This window comes from Pseudorca crassidens, chromosome 13 (assembly GCF_039906515.1).
Source record: "Pseudorca crassidens isolate mPseCra1 chromosome 13, mPseCra1.hap1, whole genome shotgun sequence".
In the NCBI taxonomy this organism is placed as follows: domain Eukaryota; kingdom Metazoa; phylum Chordata; class Mammalia; order Artiodactyla; family Delphinidae; genus Pseudorca; species Pseudorca crassidens.
The window spans coordinates 13,620,938-13,643,603 of NC_090308.1; the positions used below are offsets into that span (position 1 = coordinate 13,620,938).

General features: G+C 38.7%; 1 protein-coding gene across 1 annotated transcript in view; it reads left to right on the forward strand.

Annotated features, from left to right (window-relative positions):
* SYNE1 (spectrin repeat containing nuclear envelope protein 1) overlaps positions 1-22,666 on the forward strand; it is a 456,348-nt gene that overhangs the window by 153,719 nt on the left and 279,963 nt on the right. The window contains exons 22-33 of the mRNA XM_067701747.1: positions 1,017-1,175; positions 1,475-1,639; positions 3,394-3,528; positions 6,099-6,257; positions 6,458-6,666; positions 7,317-7,425; positions 9,629-9,793; positions 10,719-10,886; positions 12,366-12,536; positions 13,544-13,684; positions 17,555-17,715; positions 19,692-19,842. Coding sequence (XP_067557848.1) covers positions 1,017-1,175; positions 1,475-1,639; positions 3,394-3,528; positions 6,099-6,257; positions 6,458-6,666; positions 7,317-7,425; positions 9,629-9,793; positions 10,719-10,886; positions 12,366-12,536; positions 13,544-13,684; positions 17,555-17,715; positions 19,692-19,842 — 1,893 coding nt within the window. The remainder of the gene's footprint in view (positions 1-1,016; positions 1,176-1,474; positions 1,640-3,393; positions 3,529-6,098; positions 6,258-6,457; positions 6,667-7,316; positions 7,426-9,628; positions 9,794-10,718; positions 10,887-12,365; positions 12,537-13,543; positions 13,685-17,554; positions 17,716-19,691; positions 19,843-22,666) is intronic.

The window sequence follows — 22,666 nt, forward strand, 5'->3', positions numbered from 1 at the left end:
GCTATAAGTTGCCATCAAAGAATCCTTCTATGATTAAAATTGTATTTGATATATTGATAATAATAAATATTAATAATACTTAATAAGAGTTTGCTAACATATGTTACTCTTTTATCTCCTAAATCTTCAAAAGCAAAAAGTGTGTCCTTGCTCTGTTTTCCCAAAACAAAACAGAAACCTTGCTCTTAATATTTGCATCCAAGTTACCCAAACTGGTATCCAAATAACCAGTTTGAAATATTTTTTCAAAGCAATTAAGGATGTTGAAGTGCAAATGGTGTGGATTCAAGTCAAAAAATGACTGCTTGCCTCGGGCTGAGCTGAATAGCTTCCATGCTGTCTAGCAAATTGCCAGGATCCTACGTTACAATCAGAGATGGAAGGGCCTGTGAGTCACCATTGCTTCTCATCTGCAAATGTGTGACAGTTGCCAAGTCTTCCCAGGCCCTTTGGTCTGCTGCCTTTTTTGTTCGGATCCGGGGTCCACCATTTTATTAATGAGGTTGATAGCTTTTGAACCTTAGGAATTCAAATGTTGTGTATTTTAGGGTACAGAATGATTTATAATCTGCTGCGTCTGACTTTCAGTAAAGTATTTATAATGTGCATTGGTATTAAATTTATTGAGTCAGATTATAACCTTTTGTGTAGATTGATTTCATAATTGTCCTTTCAATAAATTATGGGCCTATTAGTTGGAGGAATGCAGGTACTAGGCAGATAGCAATTTTGATGCTCTGTCATCCTCCGGATGTTATTAAGATGGGCATGAAATGTAAAAAAATTCAGAAAACTCAATGTGACATTTAAGTGCCTCGTGTAAAAAGCACTGACCTCAGTGATTGCTTAAAATTGTGCTCTTCTGAAAAGCAATACTTCTCTGTACTTTCGATTTCACTTACTGCTGATTAAAAGCCTAAAAGCTATATAATGCAGTTCTTATTGTTTTGTAATGGTTACTCTCTTTCTTTCTTGCCCTTTTAAATACTATTGTTGTGGGTTTCCTTTCCCTGTAGGAACTGTTAGCTTGTCAAGAAAGCTGTAAGAAAGCCATGACCCAAGTTGAGAAAGGCAGTCATAGTGTTCAGAAGTTTGTGACTTTGAGCAACGTGCTAAAGCATTTTGATCAGACAAAGCTACAGAGAAAGATTGCAGATGGGCACATTGCTTTTCAGGTAAGTTCTCTGCCTGCTTTAGAGATGTGAACTAGGGAAAATTCCAAGAAGGAGGACATGTAATCATCGCGTTTCATGTCTTCACTCTTGGTAAATGCTTCATCTACTGGTGTTTGGAAACCAATAATTTTACTTCTGCTTTCTCTAATATTAATTAATATTTAAGCGGGTTGATTATTCTCATCATAATGAAATGTATTCTTTCCAAGTGTTTTTTGAAAGAAACAATACTCTTTCACAAAATGATATTTTCAATAATGAGAGATCAGTATCCCATTATGATTATTTTTTCAATCAAGAATATGGTAAAGAGAACTGGAGATTGGAAGAAACATGTGGAAACCAACAGCCGCTTGATGAAGAAGTTTGAGGAGTCTCGAGCAGAGTTGGAGAAGGTGCTGAGGATCGCTCAGGAGGGCATGGAGGAAAAGGGAAATCCAGAAGACCTCCTGAAGAGACACACCGTGAGTGCATCCCGTGCGGGCCCTTGACCTAGAGGCGTGGGAAGACCATCTTGGAGGAAAAATAAGAAGAGCATAAAGATCTAATACAGAGAAGGAGAGAGAGAAAGAGAGAGACAGAGAGAGAGAGTGGGAAGAAGAAGACAGAGGATGAGGAAGTGGCGGGGGGAAAGAGGAGGGGGGAGGGGAGGGGGGAGAAATGAGTTAGGAAGGAAGAAACTTTTTATATATGAGACCCACAGAAATGGCAGCAAAAAGACCTCAAGAGCAGTTGATGAGCTGCCTTATAATTGGCCATTCTTAAGCCCCTGGGGTAGTAGAGAATCACGGGATAAATAATTCAGGCTCTCCAAACTACTAATTCATTATTTAACTGAAAAACTCTTTCATAACTAACGTATTCTTTTTAAGAGATAACTTTAGGTGGATGGCTATGTCTTTGTGCTCATTTCATAAATCTACTGTATTACAGTATAACCGTGTCACTTGAAATTTGGTAGCTGATCTACAACTTGACCCAGTATTGTGAAGCCATCTCCTTGTTAATCATACTCATTTCAATCATGTCAGTATTGCAGATATGAGTAATCTGTTAAATGGTGTATGGAGATGATGGGCCCTCTGAGAACATATATTTTGAGTTACGTTTCCTGAAATTTCAGTGGATATTTGTATAAAACACACTCTCAAAGGACGAGTGCAATGTATTTGTGATGTGGCTGACTGGATTTAGGGTTAAGGTCTGTGACCATCCAACATCTCGTTCAAGTTTATACACCTCTACTGTGCGGTACTTTCTTTTGAATCACTGTTGTTTCAAAATATCTCTGCACACATAATCCTGAGACTTTGTGAGACTTAGTCATGTGACTTTGTGAGACTTAGTCATGTGTATTTGTGCACATGTTGTATCTGTCTGCTTGGGCTACCATAAAAAATACACAGGCTGGGTGGCTTAAGCAACAGGGATTTATTTTCTCAGTTCCGGAAACTAGAAGTCTATGATTAGGGTACTAGCCTGGCTGTGTTCTGGTGAGGATTCTTCCTTATGTGCAGATGGTCACCTTCTCACTGTGTCTTCACATGGCAGAGAGTAAGATCTTTAATGCCTCTCCTTATAAGGGCACTAATTCCTTCATGAGGGACCCATCTTCATGACCTCATCTAAACCTAATCACCTCCCCAAGGTCCCACCTTCAAATATCATTACCTTGCAGGTTAGGGCTTCGACATGTGAATTTGTTGGGACGGGATGGTGGCGGGGGGGCAACACAATTCAGTCCACAGCATGTGTGCTCATGTGTGTGCTTGGTGTGAACACAGAAATGGCTCATAATGAACCAGCAAGGTCTGGAACACGTTGCCATTAGGGAGTGAGGAGGGATTGTGAGGATTAGTCCTGGCTTCTACTCAGCTCTTCTTTTACCAGAGAGGAACGAAAACTCTATCACTGTGGGATCGAGGTTTTAAGATCTCTCATTGGCTTTCTAGAATATTCTACCAAATGTGAAAACTGCAGAGATTTTTTTCTAAAACATAAAAAGCCCTAGTTGAATCAGATATGGTGATTTCTGACTCATAACTGTAGATAATTATAGTTAGTTCCTGAAAGAAAAATGGTAGTTGCCCAGAAGGTTTGAAGAGGGCAGCAGCTGGCTAAGAGGCTTGTTTAGCAGTGTGACTCCTTGACTGTCTAGTGTCTGACACTGCCTTTATCTACCCAGCACTCTTGACCACTTTCCCCCTCTCCACGCCAGGAGTTTTTCAGTCAGCTGGATCAGAGGGTGCTCAACGCTTTCCTGAAAGCTTGTGACGAGCTCACCGACATTCTCCCTGAGCAGGAGCAACAGGGCCTGCAGGAAGCCGTTAGAAAGCTCCACAAACAGTGGAAGGTGAGTCAGGACAACATGGGGGTGTCGTGTGTCTTGGATGATGGGCGAGAGCGTGAGGGTGTGAAGGTTCAATTGTCAGAGAAATTTAGAAATCAGGGAAAGTTGTCATAGTTACTTTTCCCCTTGAAAAAGCTGAACTTGAATAAAACAGGATAAAATATGATAGAATTTTGTTACTCCTATTTTTAAGTAGCATCAGTTTTATCATAGTACTTACGAGTATTCTTTTTCTTTTCCTGATTATTTTTGGGGGCAGGAACATCAAGGTGTTTAACTTTTTCAGCAACATTTCTTAAACTCTTCCCATCCTAGTTATGTTAGGTATGCTACTGAAATTACAAGAAATATTTCTCATTTCAGTAGCATACCTAACATAATATCTACATTGTATATGTATATAAGTATATGTAATTGAAGTTTTCAAGGATTTTGCCATCTGGTTTAGCTTGTTATGATTTGAAACATAAATAAAAACATTGAGGTTAAGGATTCAATGATGAACAAAGCATATTCTTTTTCCCCCAAAGAGCTTAGATTCCAGTAAGGGAGATGATTAGTTGCAAAATAATAAAAGTATAATATATAATAAGTCCCCCAAAATATATTGTGTAGGCAATATATTGATGAAAGCTTTGAAAGAGAGAAGTGGGTCCACTTGGAGAGCGGAAAACAATGAAGCAGATAATTAGTTTTGAGCTAAGACCTTAAAGAAGCAACAGATCTGGGGGCGATGGGGACGAAGCAAGAAAGCCGGAGGGTGTGCCAGTGGGGACGCAGGGATCCACAGGGTTCAGCCTGACTGGAGTGTCGTGCGCGGGGCCTGTCCATGGAAGCCGACTTGAGAATCTGCATGTCAGGGGAAGCAGCTGCAGGAGAACAGAGACCCTTTGAAGGTGTCGTCCTTGAGGCGGACTGGAGGAAGCTGCTCGAGCAGCGGGTTCACAGTGCTGCTGTGAGGGAGTATTGAGCGGTGGATCTCATATGTACTAGAGGAAGGAGTCACGGGGTTCAGAAGATAGGCAGCTGGAACACTCTCTATCAGGTCGTGTTATTGATACTTCCTGGATTTTTTTTTTAACTTTTTTTATTTTGGCTGCGTTGGGTCTTCATTGCTGCACACGGGCTTTCTCTAGTTGCGGCGAGCGGGGGCTACTCTTGGTGGTGGTGCGCGGGCTTCTCATTGCGGTGGCTTCTCTCATTGCGGAGCACAGGCTGTAGAGTGCAGGCTCAGTAGTTGTGGCTCGTGGGCTCTAGAGTGCAGGCTCAGTAGTTGTGGTGCACGGGCTTAGTTGCTCCGCGGCATGTGAGATCTTCTGGGACCAGGGATCGAACCCCTGTCCCCTGCATTGGCAGGTGGATTCTTAACCACTCTGCCACCAGGGAAGTCCCCGGATTTCTTTTTTTTAATCTCATTAATGTAGACTAAAAAATCAGTCCTTTGCATAGGAAAAACACAGTTAAAGAAATCCTTTTTAAAAAAATAACAAGGACCTACTGTATAGCACAGGGAACTATAATCAATATTTTATAATAAACTATAAGGTAAAAAAATCTGAAAAAAAGAGATATATATGTATGTATAACTGAATCACTTTGCTGTACACCCGAAACTAACACAATGTTGTAAATCAACTCTGCTTCAATAAAAATTAAAAGAAAGAAATACCTTTTTACTTGCTCAATTTGAAAATTAAAAAAAATAAGATGCCTAAAGAACCAGGCTTTTTAAGATGTTTTTGCAGCCTAATATTATCATATATGTACTATGGAATAGGGACTATAATTGAAGGCTGTATTTTACTTTACATACACACACACTTTTAAGCTCTCTAGGATATAATCTGTCCTATTCTTTCCAAAGCCCTAACTCATTTTTCTCATCAGTTATCTCAGTGTTTTATTTTAAAGATAATCTTTTAAATCCATAGGAGACAGGTTGGCTAAAATTAAATTGTAGGACTAAAGGTAACGATGAAGCTTATGTTTGTATCAAAGAAGAATGTAAAAAGTTTCACGTTGTTCGCGTGCTGGCTTGCTCCTTTTCTCAGTGTATGCTCCGAGGAAAAGAAGACATGGCAGGTGGTCAGAGCTGTGGGCTGCTTAATCCTGGCTTTTTCACTGATTATGTTTCCTTGAGTTCCTTCCCTTGTGTAGTGAGTATAATATCTGTCCTTCCTACCTCACAGGGCTGTTGAGAAAATTTAAAGGGACACATGCTAGGAAGAGGGTATGTGGAATCAGTGTGTGATTTAAATTTAGATTCACATCGAGTTTTTCTACTTAACCCTGAGCCTCAGTGGTCTAATCTTTAAAATAGGAACATTAATACCGTGTGGGGCTATTGTTAAAGTTAAGCAGAATAATCACTGTGGAAACACACAACTAACAGCAGGCTGAAAAGATTTTCTGTGGTCCTGGTACTTGGAAAAATACAAAGCACAGCAGCCCGATGGAGACAATAGGTATTAAATCATATTGGTCCTAAAGGGACTATTTCAGGTTTCTGCCACTTCAGTTGGAAATGTACAGAAATGGTATCTTATCTTTCGGAATCGTCCCATGGCATGTAGGATCTTCAAGGAGAAGCTCCATATCATTTGCTTCACCTGAAGATCGAGGTGGAGAAGAACATGTTTTTAGCGTCTGTAGAAGAATGCAGAGCTGAGCTGGACCGAGAGACCAAGCTGGTGCCCCAGGAAGGCAGCGAAAAGATCATCAAAGAGCACAGGGTACGTCCCACACACCTGAGTGCAACCCCTCGAGGTCACAATGTTCCTTCAAGCATAGACCTGATACTTTCATTTGGGTCTGAAAACACTCAATAGCTTAATTACTTTATACTGCTAGACTAGATGAGTATCTGCTATGAAAATTTGAAAGTCTTGTGTGGATTCTCACAGGGATTATAAAAACGTTTATTGCTCATTAGATCTTCTTCAGTGACAAGGGTCCTCATCATCTCTGTGAGAAAAGGTTACAGCTTATTGAAGACCTGTGTCTGAAACTCCCAGTCCGGGACGCTGTACGGAACACGCCTGAGACCTGTCACGTGACACTCAAGGAGCTCAGAGCTGCCATTGACAGCACCTACGCGAAGCTGGTGGAAGACCCAGACAAGTGGAAGGACTACACCAGCAGGTAGTCTTGGGGTTGTTCCCAGAGAAGGATGTAGTCTTTCCTAATTCCGTTAATTCAAACATCTTTGCAAAACAAGCCATGATGTATGTTTCATCTCACGCAAGAAAGATAATCAGATGGTACAATTGTGTTCATGCTCTGATACAGAAATGCCTCATTTAATTTAAAGAATGAGTTTCAGTCAGAAACAGGGTGAAGCACTTTACTTCCAAGTGTCCCAGATGTTGCCTCTTTGAAGCAAAATTAGGCAATCCCTTTCTCCTCGATTTCTTCACGTCCCTCAAAAGGGACATCTGCCTCTTTGGGTTTCTGTCTCACTCAGGTGGAGACACGTAAGGCCAGACCTCAGGTGGTACCTTCCCCACTCGCAGGTGCCCAGGCTCTAGGACACACCCTCCTCCACTGCCGAGGTCCATCCGCTCTGCCTTCTCGTTCCTTCAAGTGCCTGAGCACAGGGGCAGCCATTCCTGTGGAAGGGACAATTGCCGGGAAATTTGTTAATCAGTTTGCTAATCAATCGAATGAAATCTGTTAACCAATTTTCTAATCAGTTGATTGTTAAATTTCCATAAATAAATTCAAAATAGAAAATGTATTCTAACATGGGGATATTTTCTCCCTTTAATAAGAAAATACCTGTGTTATTTCAGAATTTCTGAGTTCTCCTCTTGGATATCTGCAAAGGAGACCCAGTTGAAGGGGATTAAGAACAAGGCCATCGATACTGCCAACAACGGAGAGGTTAAATGTGCTGTAGAGGTAAGTTCTGGGCCATTTTTTGTTATTAGAAAATATCCATGAATAAAAAAATAATGATAACAGTCTAACTGACGTTTTCTTTCTATAAAGAAATTAACTTCCTGAAAATTGTCTTAAAATAAGTTTTCTCCTGGTACTGTGGAGAACTGCAGGGGTTTTTTTCTATGGAATCATGTTAGCTTTGAGATTTAGTCATGCTCAGGGGTGCCTCTAATGCATCGTTAGCTAATGGGGAATCCTGAGAGGAAAATTGCATGCATGGGTGTACAACACAGCAGAGATTTAAGAACTGTCATAGAAAACAAGAACCCTATAGGTTTTTATACATTTTCAGCTACTCAAAAGACAGGTTATAGAAAATCAGGGAATTGGGCAAGGTCTCTAAGCATCATTTCTATGTCACTTTCAGCCTGGATTGGGTCAGCCTCTGTGAGCATGAGTACCGCTTGATAAACCCAGCCAGGGCAGCAGAACCTCAGGCCTGACAAACCCAGCCGGGGCAGCAGAACCTCAGGCCCGAACCCAGCCAGGGCAGCAGAACCTCAGGCCCGAACCCAGCCAGGGCAGCAGAACCTCAGGCCTGACAAACCCAGCCGGGGCAGCAGAACCTCAGGCCCGAACCCAGCCGGGGCAGCAGAACCTCAGGCCTGACAAACCCAGCCGGGGCAGCAGAACCTCAGGCCCGAACCCAGCCGGGGCAGCAGAACCTCAGGCCCGAACCCAGCCGGGGCAGCAGAACCTCAGGCCTGACAAACCCAGCCAGGGCAGCAGAACCTCAGGCCTGACAAACCCAGCCGGGGCAGCAGAACCTCAGGCCTGACAAACCCAGCCGGGGCAGCAGAACCTCAGGCCCGAACCCAGCCGGGGCAGCAGAACCTCAGGCCCGAACCCAGCCGGGGCAGCAGAACCTCAGGCCCGAGCCCAGCCGGGGCAGCAGAACCTCAGGCCTGATAAACCCAGCCAGGGCAGCAGAACCTCAGGCCCGAACCCAGCCGGGGCAGCAGAACCTCAGGCCCGAGCCCAGCCGGGGCAGCAGAACCTCAGGCCCGAGCCCAGCCGGGGCAGCAGAACCTCAGGCCCGAACCCAGCTTGCACCCTGTGAATGGCACCCTGCAGTACTCCCCCTCTTGGGCTGGCTCTTGGTTCTGTAGGCACATGCTACGGTGACCACTCTTTACCTTTCAGCATTTTGCACCCTTGCAAGTCACAGAGCTGCTGTTAATGAGAATTTATTTCCTTTCTATTCCTATCCTCCGATTTCCATTTTTTCCTATTAAATTTATAATCCCCTTAAATGCTAACGGTACTCAACGATATCATGCTACACCTGTAGAAGCATATTTATGTTTGCTGTTGGTTGCTGTTATAGTACCAAAACAATTCACATCTTAGAACGAAGAAATCACTTGCTTCTAAAACCAACCATTTTCCTCCATATGCATTTGCCCTGTAAGACCCTCTTGTAGCAGTTGGAGGCCCACAGCTCTCATCTACCCAAAGCTGGTGTAGGAGGGAGAGGCTGCCCCAATCACCATTGCCCTGGTCCCTAGACCTACAAGGGCTGCGGCCCGGAGTCTTTCTGGCATCGTCTTGGCCAGTCAACTCTCCCTTCCTGGATTACAGCTGAGCTCCTGTCTGTGCTTCTTTCTGTCTAGGGTATTAACTTCCAAAAATTAACCAAAATGAGGCATAAAATATGAGTTAATGAAGTTAAAATAAATCTTTAGGGCATCTGTTATAATATTCAACAAGTAAATTCTTCAACAAGAGAAATCCACTAATTTAAAAAAGGACTCTTTCTTTTTTTTTTCTTCAAAAAAATACTGCGTTCCTTCCAGCTCACAGAAAATAAGGTGACAGTATATAATTCCCAATTTCACATATTCTTCTACAGTACTTCTAGAAGCATCTTTGTTGTGATCAAGGAAATATATAGACATCTAAATATGGAGGTAATTTTTTGGCACAGAGAGTACTGATTTTACACATTGGGTATTGGAGTTGGGGAAACATTTCTTTCTAGCACTTGCAGACTTTGTTAAAGATGTGGCCAAAAAGTGAAATAAGCAGGCATTCTCTTGGTGAGTGAATGCCTGCCTCTCCTACCTCCACCTGACAAACCTTCTTAGGTCGAGTACTTTCTTGCTGGAAGGTTATGATTCACAGTTGTATTTTGTACATCAAAGGTGTTCTTTCATTCCAGGAGATCAGAAATGGTGTTACCAAAAAAGGCGAGACTCTCAGCTGGCTGAAATCCAGGCTTAAAATTTTGATTGAAGTCTCTTCTGAGAATGAAGCCCAAAAGCAAGGAGACGAGCTGGCAAAATTATCTAGTTCCTTCAAGGCTCTTGGGACTTTGCTGTCGGAGGTAAAGCATTTACTCGTCCTCTAAATGGACAGCTCGGGGTGAAGAATCTGGAAGGTTCCTTTGGGTTGCAGTTTAACAAGTAATTTTATAAAGAATGTGTAGTTTAAACAGAATAGCTCAGATACTTACGCATATGAAGATTGGTGGGGAAGGTGGGCAGGATGTTTGCTTTATGGTCTGTGACGTTATTGGATGTTAGTTCAGGTTAACTATCTATATTTAAAGTACAAAGCTTATAGATCCACACTTTGACTCTTACTAAAAGCGTTCTTTCATGGTCAGTGTAAGGTTAAGAACCCAGGCTTGAGAGTCAAACGATCCCAGTCCTAGAGCTTAACTCTGATACCCCATTTCTTACGTAACCATGAGCTTGTCATTTAACATCTCTGGACCTTGATTTATGTACTTGTAAAACAGGGCTAAAAATACTTACCCAGAAGGTGGTGTCAAGAATTGAATGCAATGATGTATGTAAAGCACTTAGTACAGTGCCTGGAACATAGTAAATAACTGATAGCTAGTAATAATAAAATATTCATGTTGAGTCAGCAGGCCAGTAAAGTCTCTTTCGGGCAAGATCTACTCATTTTAAACTTGATATACATTTCAATGTTTATAGTCCTTTGTAGATTGTACAAACCCATCTACTCCATTTCTAGTAGGGCCACGTCTACCCTTGAAAGAATATTTTTACTGACCAGGTTATCTTACGAATCTGATGAGTTTGTACATGGGATGATAATGTAAGAATGTAAAGTATAATAAATAGTTATCAGGATTTCTTGAAATCATTTATAAGCTAGCATGGAAAAATGATCACTTGGATGACAAAGTTCCCTGATTCTGAAAGATCTGAAATTCTCTACAGAAAATTAGATGTCCCTAATCTAACAGTTTGATCGATTGATTTTTCATGAAAATCTAGGTTGAAAAGATGTTAAGCAACTTTGGAGACTGTGTCCGGTACAAAGAAATAGTCAAGAGTTCCCTTGAAGAGTTAATGACTGGCTCTAAGGAAGTCCAGGAAGAAGCTGAGAAGATCTTGGACACTGAAAATTTGTTTGAAGCACAGCAACTACTCTTTCATCACCAGGTAGGATGCCTGTTTACTTCAGTGCATTTATGCAAAGTTGTTTAGTTACTGAGAACCAGAGAGATGGAGAGTAAGTCTATCCACTGACTGGAGGGGGGAAGATGGGGAGCTTGGGAGGCAACGCAGATGAATAGTTAAAAAAAACTTGGCACTTCTGTCCGCTCTGTTAAACACTAAATATTTTAGAACATCTTGCAAGATAAATTCTCAGCAAGAGCGATTTGATGATACCAAAAAGTTGGAGGAATATTGTGGAAGAAAAGTTGATTTTGCTATGAAAACCTTCATAAAATTGTCCTTTGCTAAATTGTCCTTTTCATAACAGAGAAGGAAAGCATAAACAAACTATTTCATATTTGAGATCGCTGTTCTTTTATTATGTTGCAATCTTTGCTCTTCAATTTACAACTTCGAACACATCCTGGTTTGGGAAATTATAAATTAACATGTACCAGTCCTTTCTGAAGAGTGTGCTCCTACGAAGGATTAGAACCGGAACTAAAGAAATTCTGGTACATATATTGATAATTAACAGTTTTAATCAGCTTTACTTGTCAAACTCAACATAAGTGGAAGTATGATTTTCAAATTAATCTAATGACAGAATTTTAGCTAACTTAATATGTAAGAAAATGTTAGCTAATTTTATATGTAATAATATATCAAAATGGAAGTTGCATTAAAAGTATATACAAAACAGCAGCCTTTAGGTTTTATAGATTTACTTAGTAATTATAAAAAGGCTGTGAGTCCAAAAGAAAATAATGCTTAGTGTTATATTGTTCTCAATCACTGTAAGTGTTGTTTGGGTTTCAGTTTACTTTAAATCAGAGAAATATGAGATTATAGATATTTACATTAATATTTAAAAACTCTTCACATTTCTTGGACCAGGTGCTTGGCTATATGGGTGTGTTTACTTTGTGAAGATTCATAAGCTGTGTTTTGAGATTTGTGTACCATTCTGTGTGTACATTATACTTCAATAAAAAGTTTATTTTAAAACATATCTTTCCCCAAATATCTCAGACTATTAATCATTCTGAATATACCCTGGAATTAAATCTCTTCATATTAGCATTTTTACAGCATGGATGATTTTAAAAAATTGGAGTTGGGACAGAATATAGTTCTTTAAGGAGAATTATGTCAAATGAATAGTTCTGCCAAATTCTATCTGTAGTATTGCATGAAATATTAAATGTTATCTAAATTAGCACACAATTAAAACACTCTGGCGAAATTAATTATGCTGTTTCCCATTAAAAACATAAAATATTTATAAATGATGCCCATCTTTGATTACTATAGAGCCTTCATTACCATCTTAACTATTCATCCTAAGTTTAAAATGCAGTTTGGGCCCCTGCTGCGGGAGATTGTACCTTTCCGTAACTATTAAAGTGTGGGTGTTTATGTCCCTGCCTGGGTGCTTAGACAGTTAATATTTCTATCCATCTGTTGAACAAATGCTTCCAGCAAAAGACAAAGAGGATCAATGCAAAGAAGAGAGATGTGCAGCAGCAGATCGCACAGGCTCGGCAGGGAGAAGGTGGGCTGCCTGGCCGAGTCCAAGAGGAGCTGCAGAAGCTAGAGAGCACCCTGGACAACGTGGAGCACAGCCGGGAGAAGCAGGAGCGCCGCATCCAGGTAGGAGACCGGAAGTTACGTCATGGCCTGTATTAGCTTCTGGGTCCCAGGTTACACATGTCCTACTAGCAGGAGCAAAGGTTTATTGTTCCCGCCTCTGAGGCGCCCGCATTCCATTAAACACTTACATGAGTTATCTCTTTTAATCACAGCATCAGCCTTGTGAGATAGGTATTGTAATTAGCACATTTTCCAAGTGTGGATGCTTAAAAACAAAGAGAGGATTTTCCCTGAAATCACAGAGCAGTGATCAGTTGTAAAGCCAGGATTTTTTTTTTTTTTTTGGCGGTACGCGGGCCTCTCACTGTTGTGGCCTCTCCCGTTGCGGAGCACAGGCTCCGGACGCGCAGGCTCAGCGGCCGTGGCTCACGGGCCCAGCCGCTCCGCGGCATGTGGGATCTTCCCGGACCGGGGCACAAACCCATATCCCCTGCATCGGCAGGCAGACCCTCAACCACTGCGCCACCAGGGAAGTCCCGTAAAGCCAGGATTTTAATCCACACTTGTCTGAATCCAGAAATTGATGTTGGATTATTTCACTTTTCTGGACAGTCCAGCAGTCACACCTTTATGGTTTATTGTGTCCTTAACACATTAACTTAAAAAAATTCTTGGATTTTTTATTTCCCCCTGCTTACCGCCTGCTGCACTTCCTTCTCTCTCTCTCATCCTTCCTTTTTTTTTTTTTGAGAGACATTGGGAGGGTTTCTTTCTTTTGTCCCTTATCTACAGTTAAGTAATATCCTAAGATTCATAGAACTTTACAGAAGATAAAAAAACTCAGACTCTTCGGCCATACATCCTCTTTTGGTAGATGAATTGAGAGTCAAAGGGGGAATTCTTATAGAAGACATTAAAATCATTTTTATTCTGTGTAATTGTTTGGCATTTGAACTGAAAGTTAACTGGAAGTTAATAGCCTGACAAATGAATGGAAATGTGACAGTATTTTGTGATACATTCTGATAATTCATAACATCATATGTTATTTATTTTTTCTAATTTAGGTCACATTAAGAAAATGGGAGAGATTTGAAACAAACAAAGAGACAGTGGTCAGATACCTTTTTCAAACAGGTTCCAGCCACGAGCGCTTCTTGAGTTTTAGCAGTTTGGAAAGCTTATCTTCAGAATTGGAACAGACAAAGGTATATTGGCAAGACCACATAGTCCCTTGGTACCCATTATTCCCAAGAAAAACTGTGTTTCATTTCATTACTTATTATAATTATTTAATCAATTTTTATTGTTTACTTATGATTCACTCTTCAACACATTGGTCAGGTTGCTCTGGGGAATGAAAATATAAATAAGATTGAAACATCAAGATGTTTTCATTAAAGTGGGAAATAGTTTCCTAATAGATGGGTAAATTTCTAAAACATCTTTCTGAAGTCAGTGATATTTTGAACTGAAACTCGAAGGGCAGGTAAGACATAGAAAAGCAGAGTTTGGGACAGAAAACCAGCATTCCTGTAATGGGAAACGCCATGAAGTATAAAAGTGTGAGAAATGGGGATTCTCTGCTATAAAGCAGAAAAGGGGAGTGAAGTTGTAAAGGAAAGTTGGGCCACATCACAAAGACTCTTGAAGGCCTAAAGCGTTACTCTCTAGGCTACGTGGAACCATTAGATGTTTGTAAGAAGGAGAGTCACATGAGCAGAGCTGTCCTTTAGGGAGATGAGTTTCTTAAGCAGGTGTAGAACATTGAAAGCATAGAAGTCTGGAGTCATGGGTTCCAGTTATAAAGTTATTGCATGCGTACATGAATAGGAACATGAATTAGGGTAATGGAGATGGCAATGGAGATATTGGGACAGATGTAAAAGAGACAAAGGGAAGGAAAAAAGCATGATACCCAAGGTTCTGAGCCTGACGGAGACAATGGGAGCGAGACAGGAAATTGGAGTAGCTGTTAATGGGGGAAGATGAACAACTGCGTTTTGAACGTATTGAGTTTGATGTCCAGTGGGACATCCAAGAGATAATATTTAGTAGGTGTGCTTGGTAAGCTCAACCCTGTAAGCTCAAACACCTTGGACACTCAGAGCAGACCAATAAATTTGTGCGAATCATTTAGAGTTGTACAGGCCCCTTTGGTTCCTATTGCATATGTTTTGGGTTTATAGAAAGACTGAATTAGTGTAGAAATGTGTTTGTCAATGTATAAGAAAGAACATTCTTACATCCATCCTTTCATAACCTTTAGCAAGGAAACCCCTGTGCTTCTGTTTTCTCACCAGTAGAAGGCTTTTGTGTTTCTTGTACTGTAAATTTGTCACTACTTCTCCTGTTATTAACTCACTGAGGAGTTGGAAGTTTTGTAAGGCCACAGAATCTTTCAATTCTGTATGATTTTCATCAGCCATTTAAATAGAAATTATTTATTTTTAATTTTAATTATTTTACATATTAAAAATGTATCAGGTATCTTTTATAAATACAAACACATATATTGTGTGAATTAACACATGGGTGTTCCTCCTAGGTTCCATCCAGAGTTTCTGATACCCTGCGGCTCCAACTGCCTTGAATTGGTTTGCCAGCTATAGATGAAACAAATGTGGTCTTTTTGTCTTATTTTTAAAATTCTCCTTAGCCAATAACCTTGCATACTTTGGGATTGATTTAATGATGTGAGCTAACAATTATTGAACATACAGTATTTGCTGATCTAATCATTTGATGTTTATCATCTTCTTTAATCACCAAAATAATCCTTAGAGATTATTAATTAATTAATTATTAATCCTTAGAGATTATTACCATTATTAATCATGTGGTATAAATGAGGAAATATAAGGTACAAAGTTGTTACTGAATTTATCCAAGATCTCAGGATTACTAACTGGTGAGGTTGGGATGCAAACCCAAGAGGTCTGAGTCTAGAGCTCATAACCTCAGCCTCCATATTATATTTTCATGAAAAAACTGAGTTCCTTCACTAATTGTTGCTATACACTGCTGCACAAGCATATGTCATCTGGAATAATTGTTCTCTGTTTCTCTGCTTCCTTGACATTGTTAATATAGCCTTCATGCCTGTTGTAACCCTTGAGTAGTTGTGCTGAGGAACTTGAGGGCTTTCTGTCTGCCAGTGTGTGTTTATAGCAATATCATGTTTAATCTTCACAGTATGGTTTTACTGATGAGATGAAAATTCAGAGAGTGGTGTGACTCAAGGTCCCACAGCTAGTTTGTGTGTGAAGGTCAGAGCCAAGTTTCAACTCTAGACCTGTCTGATGCCACAGTCCATTCTTTGCAGCTGCACCCTGCTGCCACTCATATGTCTTCTTAGGACATAGAGATAAAGCCTTACAACATTATTCTAGTTTTGTTTAATTTGGTTTTTATCAACGTCATTCTGTTCTTCGGATTCCTCTGCATTGTGCTTTCCCCATACGTAGCTCCCACAGAAGGCTCTCAGATTGAACGTATATAAGCGTTTTCAAACATTACTTTCTCCATGTGTTTTCCTGGGTTCAGGGAAACGCTAGGGGGAAAAAACACTTTTATGCTTCTTATTTTATTCATGGGGTTCTGCTGTGATGCACAGATTTCACAATTGAATCTACAATGACAGTAAGTTCACATATAGTGATAGTAGATGCTTCTAACCACAGAATTTAATGTTGTGACATTAGTACGTACTGTATTTTAGGATATTATAAATCTCTCAACCATAAGGAAGATGTACTTACTCATTTTTATTCTTTCAAATTGCAGGGTACTTCTCTGAAGTAATGTTGATCTTTCTATGAGGACGTTAAATCTTTCAAACATGAAGATGAAGTAGTATTATGTAGTAACTATCTTATATGGTGTTATGTAATGGTTTTGAGAGATGCTCTGTAGGAAAAGGTGGCTATCAGGAGTCTGACTTTTAAAAATTATTTACACTACTTATTTAGGAGAGAGCAGTTTATGATCAAAATTTGAAGCTCCTCTGATATAATCCAGGAGAAGAAATGAGACCCTAAGTTACTTCTTTTCCACTCAGGATTGTCTCTGGGTTTACCTTTTCTAAGTCAGTATTCAATATATTTACCTGACAAAGTTGAGATAACTAAAATTTACCGGTGCCTCAAATATATGAAATTAATTTTTGAATTACGGTGATTCACTATTATTGAAAATCAGTGTGTGAACTTTATAAACCATTTTATCCTCAATTTTATGTGAAGGTAGTAAAAAAAAAAATGATAATAGGTATGCCAGAGTGCCAGGCACTTAAAAATGAAATTGCTAATGAAATGTTAACAGTAAACTTTTGAGAAAAGTATTACTATCTGCGTTTTATGTGAAAGAGCCTGAAAAGTAATTTGCCAAAGACGAACAACTAGTAATTAGCAAATCCAGAACCCTGGTCCAGGTTTGAGTAGTTCAAAACTTATCTTCTTTCCCTCGTGTTGTATATGGATATATAGTAAACAAGATTTAACAGCATTAAGATCAGTTTATAGCTCTTTTCAGAGAACTAGTTAACAAAATGTTTTTTTAAAGATCAGTGATACTCTGTGTTGACTAAGATATCCTTCAATTAAATAAACAAGTATCTATATTCACTGGCCTAGAAATCTGTTATCTTTATGACTGAAAAAAAAAATCACTAATGATCATTGCCCAACTGGCCTGTAATTAACTAACATATGTGTAGACAAGTTAATTACTATAATGTGGCTCAGAATTCTAAACAGAAAACCCAAACCGGGAGACAATGGAGTACACATTTTTTTGAGAATTGTTGGATAACTATGAAAGTAGTTCTCCAACTATGAAGGTCTGGTTGTGGTTTCACTTATATAAAATGAAAATAATTTAACAAAGTGTCTATTTTGGCCATAATGAAAAAAAGTCTGTTTTATTGCTAAGAATATTATATGCCAACATTCTTATATGTTTGAATCTATCTATTTATCTATCCATCTATTCTGGGGGGAGACTACAGTATGTGCAGTTTATCTGAGAGCAGAGTTTAATAGAAGATGCTGTTCTAACAGTTATAATATCTTTTTTAGGAGTTTTCTAAACGAACAGAAGGTATTGCAGTCCAGGCTGAGAATCTTGTGAAGGAAGCTTCAGAGATCCCACTTGGGCCCAAGAATAAGCGGCTGCTTCAACGGCAGGCCAAGTCAATCCAAGAGCAAGTCAAAAAATTAGAAGACACACTTGAAGAAGAGTATGTGCTTGACAAGTCCTAAACTTTCTTCTCTGAGATAAAGTTTCATACACTCTTCCCTGTATATTGTATTCAAAACATTCTTTTAAAATCTCCAAGTGTCCGTGTATTTCAGCATGTTTTGAGGAAGCAACTTACAATTCAAAAGAAAACATCACCAATAGAGAATCCAACATCTGTAACAGAGCAGAAAAATATAAGTGATGTGGTTTTTGCATCGTAAACTGATTCTGTTCATGAGAAAGCCATATCTATAAAATTTCAGTGGCCTTTGTACACTGGAGAAGGGAATCTCAAAAAAGAACCAATATTTAAGATAATTTTTTTACTGTATTATTCTGCTGTCACCAGTTAGAGGGAAGGGTAGATTTTTGGTTGTGTAGATTCTAGGCCTAAATACACATGGCGTAGACCAAGCATCTTCAACTCCAAGAAGCTCACAGAGCTTGCTTACAGTGCCTCAATGTTCAAATTGTCACTGATTGTACACTATTTCCAAAAATTAATTTCAAAAATCTATTTTATTTTTAAACATTTAGTGTTTAAATATCTAAAAAGAAAGAAAATAGTTTGGCCTATGGTATCCTGTTATGTACAAGATAGACACACACAAAAATTTGGAGGGGATAAACATATGACCAATGTTCCTCAAAATAATATGGCTGAATGGTTCTATTTTAAAGGTTATTTAGTGGCAAATCACCCACATGTATTGTTTTTAAGGTATAGGACATAATTTCTAGATGAGTATTAAAATGTAAAATTTGTTTTTAATACTATTAACACCTTATAATTAATGTTGTACCTGTGTCTAAACTTTAAAATTTATTAAATAATTTATTTAAAGTAAATTGTGACTTAAACCTTTAAATATTATCTATCAAGGTAGAAATAGTAAAACTTAGAGTTTATTAGAAAGGAAGTTACTTCCATTAGAAATATCCACTTGAATCTTTATTTCATTAAAAAGATTGAAATATAATAGAGCTTGAATTAACTGTACTGATGAGAGCATAGACTCGTCCAGGGTATACATTTGAGGCTGCAGTATTATTGAATTTGACAGTCAATGATGCCATTGTATTTTCCTTGATGTCTTCAAGTGCCTTTTGGTAAACAGGGAAATTCCTTCTTTTTTTTTTAACCCAAGGACTTAACAGTTCAATGATATACTCTTAGTTTCCCAGTCTTTTTCTAAACTGAAAGCCATAATCACCTGGTTATATATGCATAACTATCCCATGGCTATATGTGCATAACTAATACAAACTGGGAACCTATAATTGAAATTTTATTCACTAGATTTATTACACATAAGTCCCAAGTTGTCTAAAAGCAGTTAGGGTGCTCATGTACAAGAATTTATAAAGTCTTTTAGAATCAAGATCATACAGACATCTAAGAATAGCTGAAATTGTTATAGATAATAGATTGCAGCCTCCACTCTAATAACAGAAACAGTTCCTGCACGGCAGCATGGGATTCAGATTACAAGCGTTATCTTGCTTCATAAAGATGTATTTTATAAAGATCTCTGAGTATAAAGCATCACTGCAGTATCTCTCCTCTAAGAGCCAAAGGGCCACGTTGACAAAAGTAGGACTGTTAAAAAAACTGTGTGCACTGGAATCTAGGTGAGAAGTTTACTAAAATAAGTCTGGCAACTCTGTTCGCATGCACGGTTTAACAAGATTATGCCTGGATTCAAACCCTTTGGACCCAGCAATATTTTGTTCAAAGCACAGTTCCATCCATAACATAGCTTAGTGCTACCTCATTCTCAGAAGAGACAGGAATACTTGAGGACTGACTAACTCAGATCAAATGTGCATTTTTTTCCCCCTGTTCTAATAGTTTCAGCTTTGATGTGGTCACAGATGTCTTCACTATCTTTTCACCTGGTGATTTAAAGGAAAATGTATTGTTTTTCTCTATTAAGATACTGCATTTTATTTACTTAATTTGGTTAATTTTAGTATTAAAACCATGGAAATGGTGAAAAACAAGTGGAATCATTTTGGCACTAATTTTGAGACCCTGTCCGTCTGGATAACTGAGAAAGAAAAAGAACTCAATGACTTGGAAACTTCGTCATCTGCCATGGACACACAAATCAACCAAATTAAGGTGACCTGCTCACAAGTTACATTTATAATCCATGTCTAGGTTTTAAGAGCGCCTTTCTTACATTTCATCAAATGCTATTTGTCCCCAGAACAAATCTGTCATTGCTATGTGACTCTATTAAAATTAACTTCACACAAAATGCTGAGCTAAAAGGTCTTGAGTGACACTGGGCAACACTTAATAGATGGAATTATGTATTAATATTGTCTGGCTTATGCATTCAAAGTCATTATTGTGTGCAATATCATTAAAATGTTTTTATGGTTACATTATTCTTTTCCTTGATTTTGAATTAACCCCATTAGAGTGCCCTGTTGATGGATTTATACGCCATGAAATGTGTTCATCATCTACAACCTTATTTTTAAGAACTACTCTAAACGTCTAGCTCAAGTATTGGTGGCATTTACCCTCACCAGCCACAAGGCGGGGTTGGAGAAATTACTTTCTTCACGTGAAGCCATCAGATTCCATCGATCTAATGCTGGCATTTATGATGCCCTTGGGGGCATGGACTGAGACGCTTATCCTCCAGTTCTAAAATAACCAAGTACCTAGACTGTCATCGTCCATTTCATTCAAGTAGCTTAAGAAAAAAAATGGGCTGAAAGAAATGAATTCTGAATGTTCATTTCTCTTTCTTTTATGCTATTTTTACACATTTTCACAGTTCAACCGCTTCTTTTTCTAACTCAGCTCAATTTTTTTGGAGTGGGAAAACCCTTTGCCATTTCATTCGATTAAATATAGTAAAATGAATACCAAGGTGAGGGAATGTTTCACATTACGACTCAGAACAAGTCATTGCCATGTGCACAGTGGGAGGATGCAATATTGTTTAGCTAAGATTACAAACTGTGCAGATTGCCTATCACACATCTTCTGCAGTCAAGGATACATGGAGTCTGGTGTATGCAGTCTAGCTTATGTCTTGTGTGATATACTAGGCAAAACAGATGCCCAGCCATTAAAGAATGAAATATGTTTGATCTTTAAAACTGTTTTTAAAAGTTGCCGTTTAATTCTAAGAAAACAAAGAATAGCGCATTGAAATAGTTTTGTCTCAACATTCTTCCTTCAGAAATTTTTGACATACACCCTTGAACTTGTTTATCCTTCCTCTAATTCATTTTTCTATTTTCTTAAACCTTAATTCCAGAACTTCTGAAATATGTCAGTGATCAAATGTCATCACATTGCTTTTAAGAAACAAAATGATTATAAGTATTTTATTTTTAAGTATATAAACATTCAGTTGTGGATTTCCATGCCGTCAGGCTGAAATACATTTTAATATTCCAATATGGCACTTGGAAAACTATCTAAAAATGAATATGAGTATCAGGAAAAATATATTTGCTAGAAATAAGCAAAGATAGAGTTGAATACACCGTACTGTGGAGTTGAGGCTCATAGGTTCACTTTCTATTTCCAAACAGAAGATTACATTATAGGAAATATTCAAAATATGTTAACACTTGTCATAGTATTTTCACTTCAAACTCTTAGGATTAAAATTAATGAAGCATTTGAGTGTTGTTGTGAAGATATTTACCTATAAGCCCATTTTTGTTCTTTATTACATGCTATTCCAAATTGACTAATTTCTTATTCCTAATTGATAACTCACAAACGATAAGAACATACACTGGGTTCCTCTTCCATCTTCTCTTCGTGGATTGGAAATCTTTTCTGCCACAATCCAACAATATAATTGTATAGTTTGCATCTATGAATTTGTTAATGGTATATATTACTCTAAGAACTAAGAACTTTGATCTTAACTAAGATGGTTTCACTGAGGTGTTGGAAGCACCTAGAACAACTATTAGCACATAAAAAACTCAAAATACATTTGTTGAATTATGAGTAATTTTTCCAAAAACAATCATCTTAAAAAACAGCAAAACAAAGAAAGATTGTATTAATGCTCAAACAACAAATATCTATCAGATATACCACTATAGTCATGAATATGAAAAATAAAAACAAACAGCTGATGTGTAACTGGCACTAATCTGATGCCAGCTATTTCCAAGAGTCTTATCTAAACAGAAGTTGTTTCTGACTCTGTTGTCTCATCTAGACAGAAGTCACACATTTATTTTTTCTAGGGTAACAGTATTTTCTATTTAAATTATTTGAAACTGAGACTTGTCTGAATTTTTGGCTTTACTTTGATTGAATGGTTTGGCTCTTTTTCTCAGAGAAACAGTTTTTCTTCTCTTATAAATAAATAAACCTCTGTTTATAAGAGGCCCCCCCAACACACGCGCACGCACACGCACACGCACGTGCCCACTTTCAGTACTTTTCTTGGGTTGGCTAATAGGTAAAATGTCCTCCTGCCCCAAATGGAAATCATAGTCTGTAGGCTCCTTACTGTAGAGTCTGCAGCTAGTGAATACAGTGGTGGTTCCCCAAGTGGATTTTCTGGGTCAGCAGCAGTGCATCACCCGGGAAGTTGTCAGAGCTGCGAAGTGGGCCCTGCCTGAGACCCAGGGAGTCTGACTCCCTGAGGTTGGAGCCAGGAGACCCTAATGTATTCCAAATTTGGAAACCATTGGCATAAAGTATAGTTGATAAATATGAAAAGACTGGGTTTAGGTAGGAGCAGAATCAGAAAAGCTTTTAGTTAGGTAAAATATGAAATAGCTTCATTTTAGGAAAATTAAATGAATGCCAATATTAGCATTCCTATGCGTTTGGGAACATACTACTTCCCAGACCAGTTGGTCAAAACTCTTGACTCATAGGATAAGCAGAGAATTCTCTGTACCTTCAGAGAGACTGTAAGAGTTCCAGGGACATGTTCTTGCTTCAC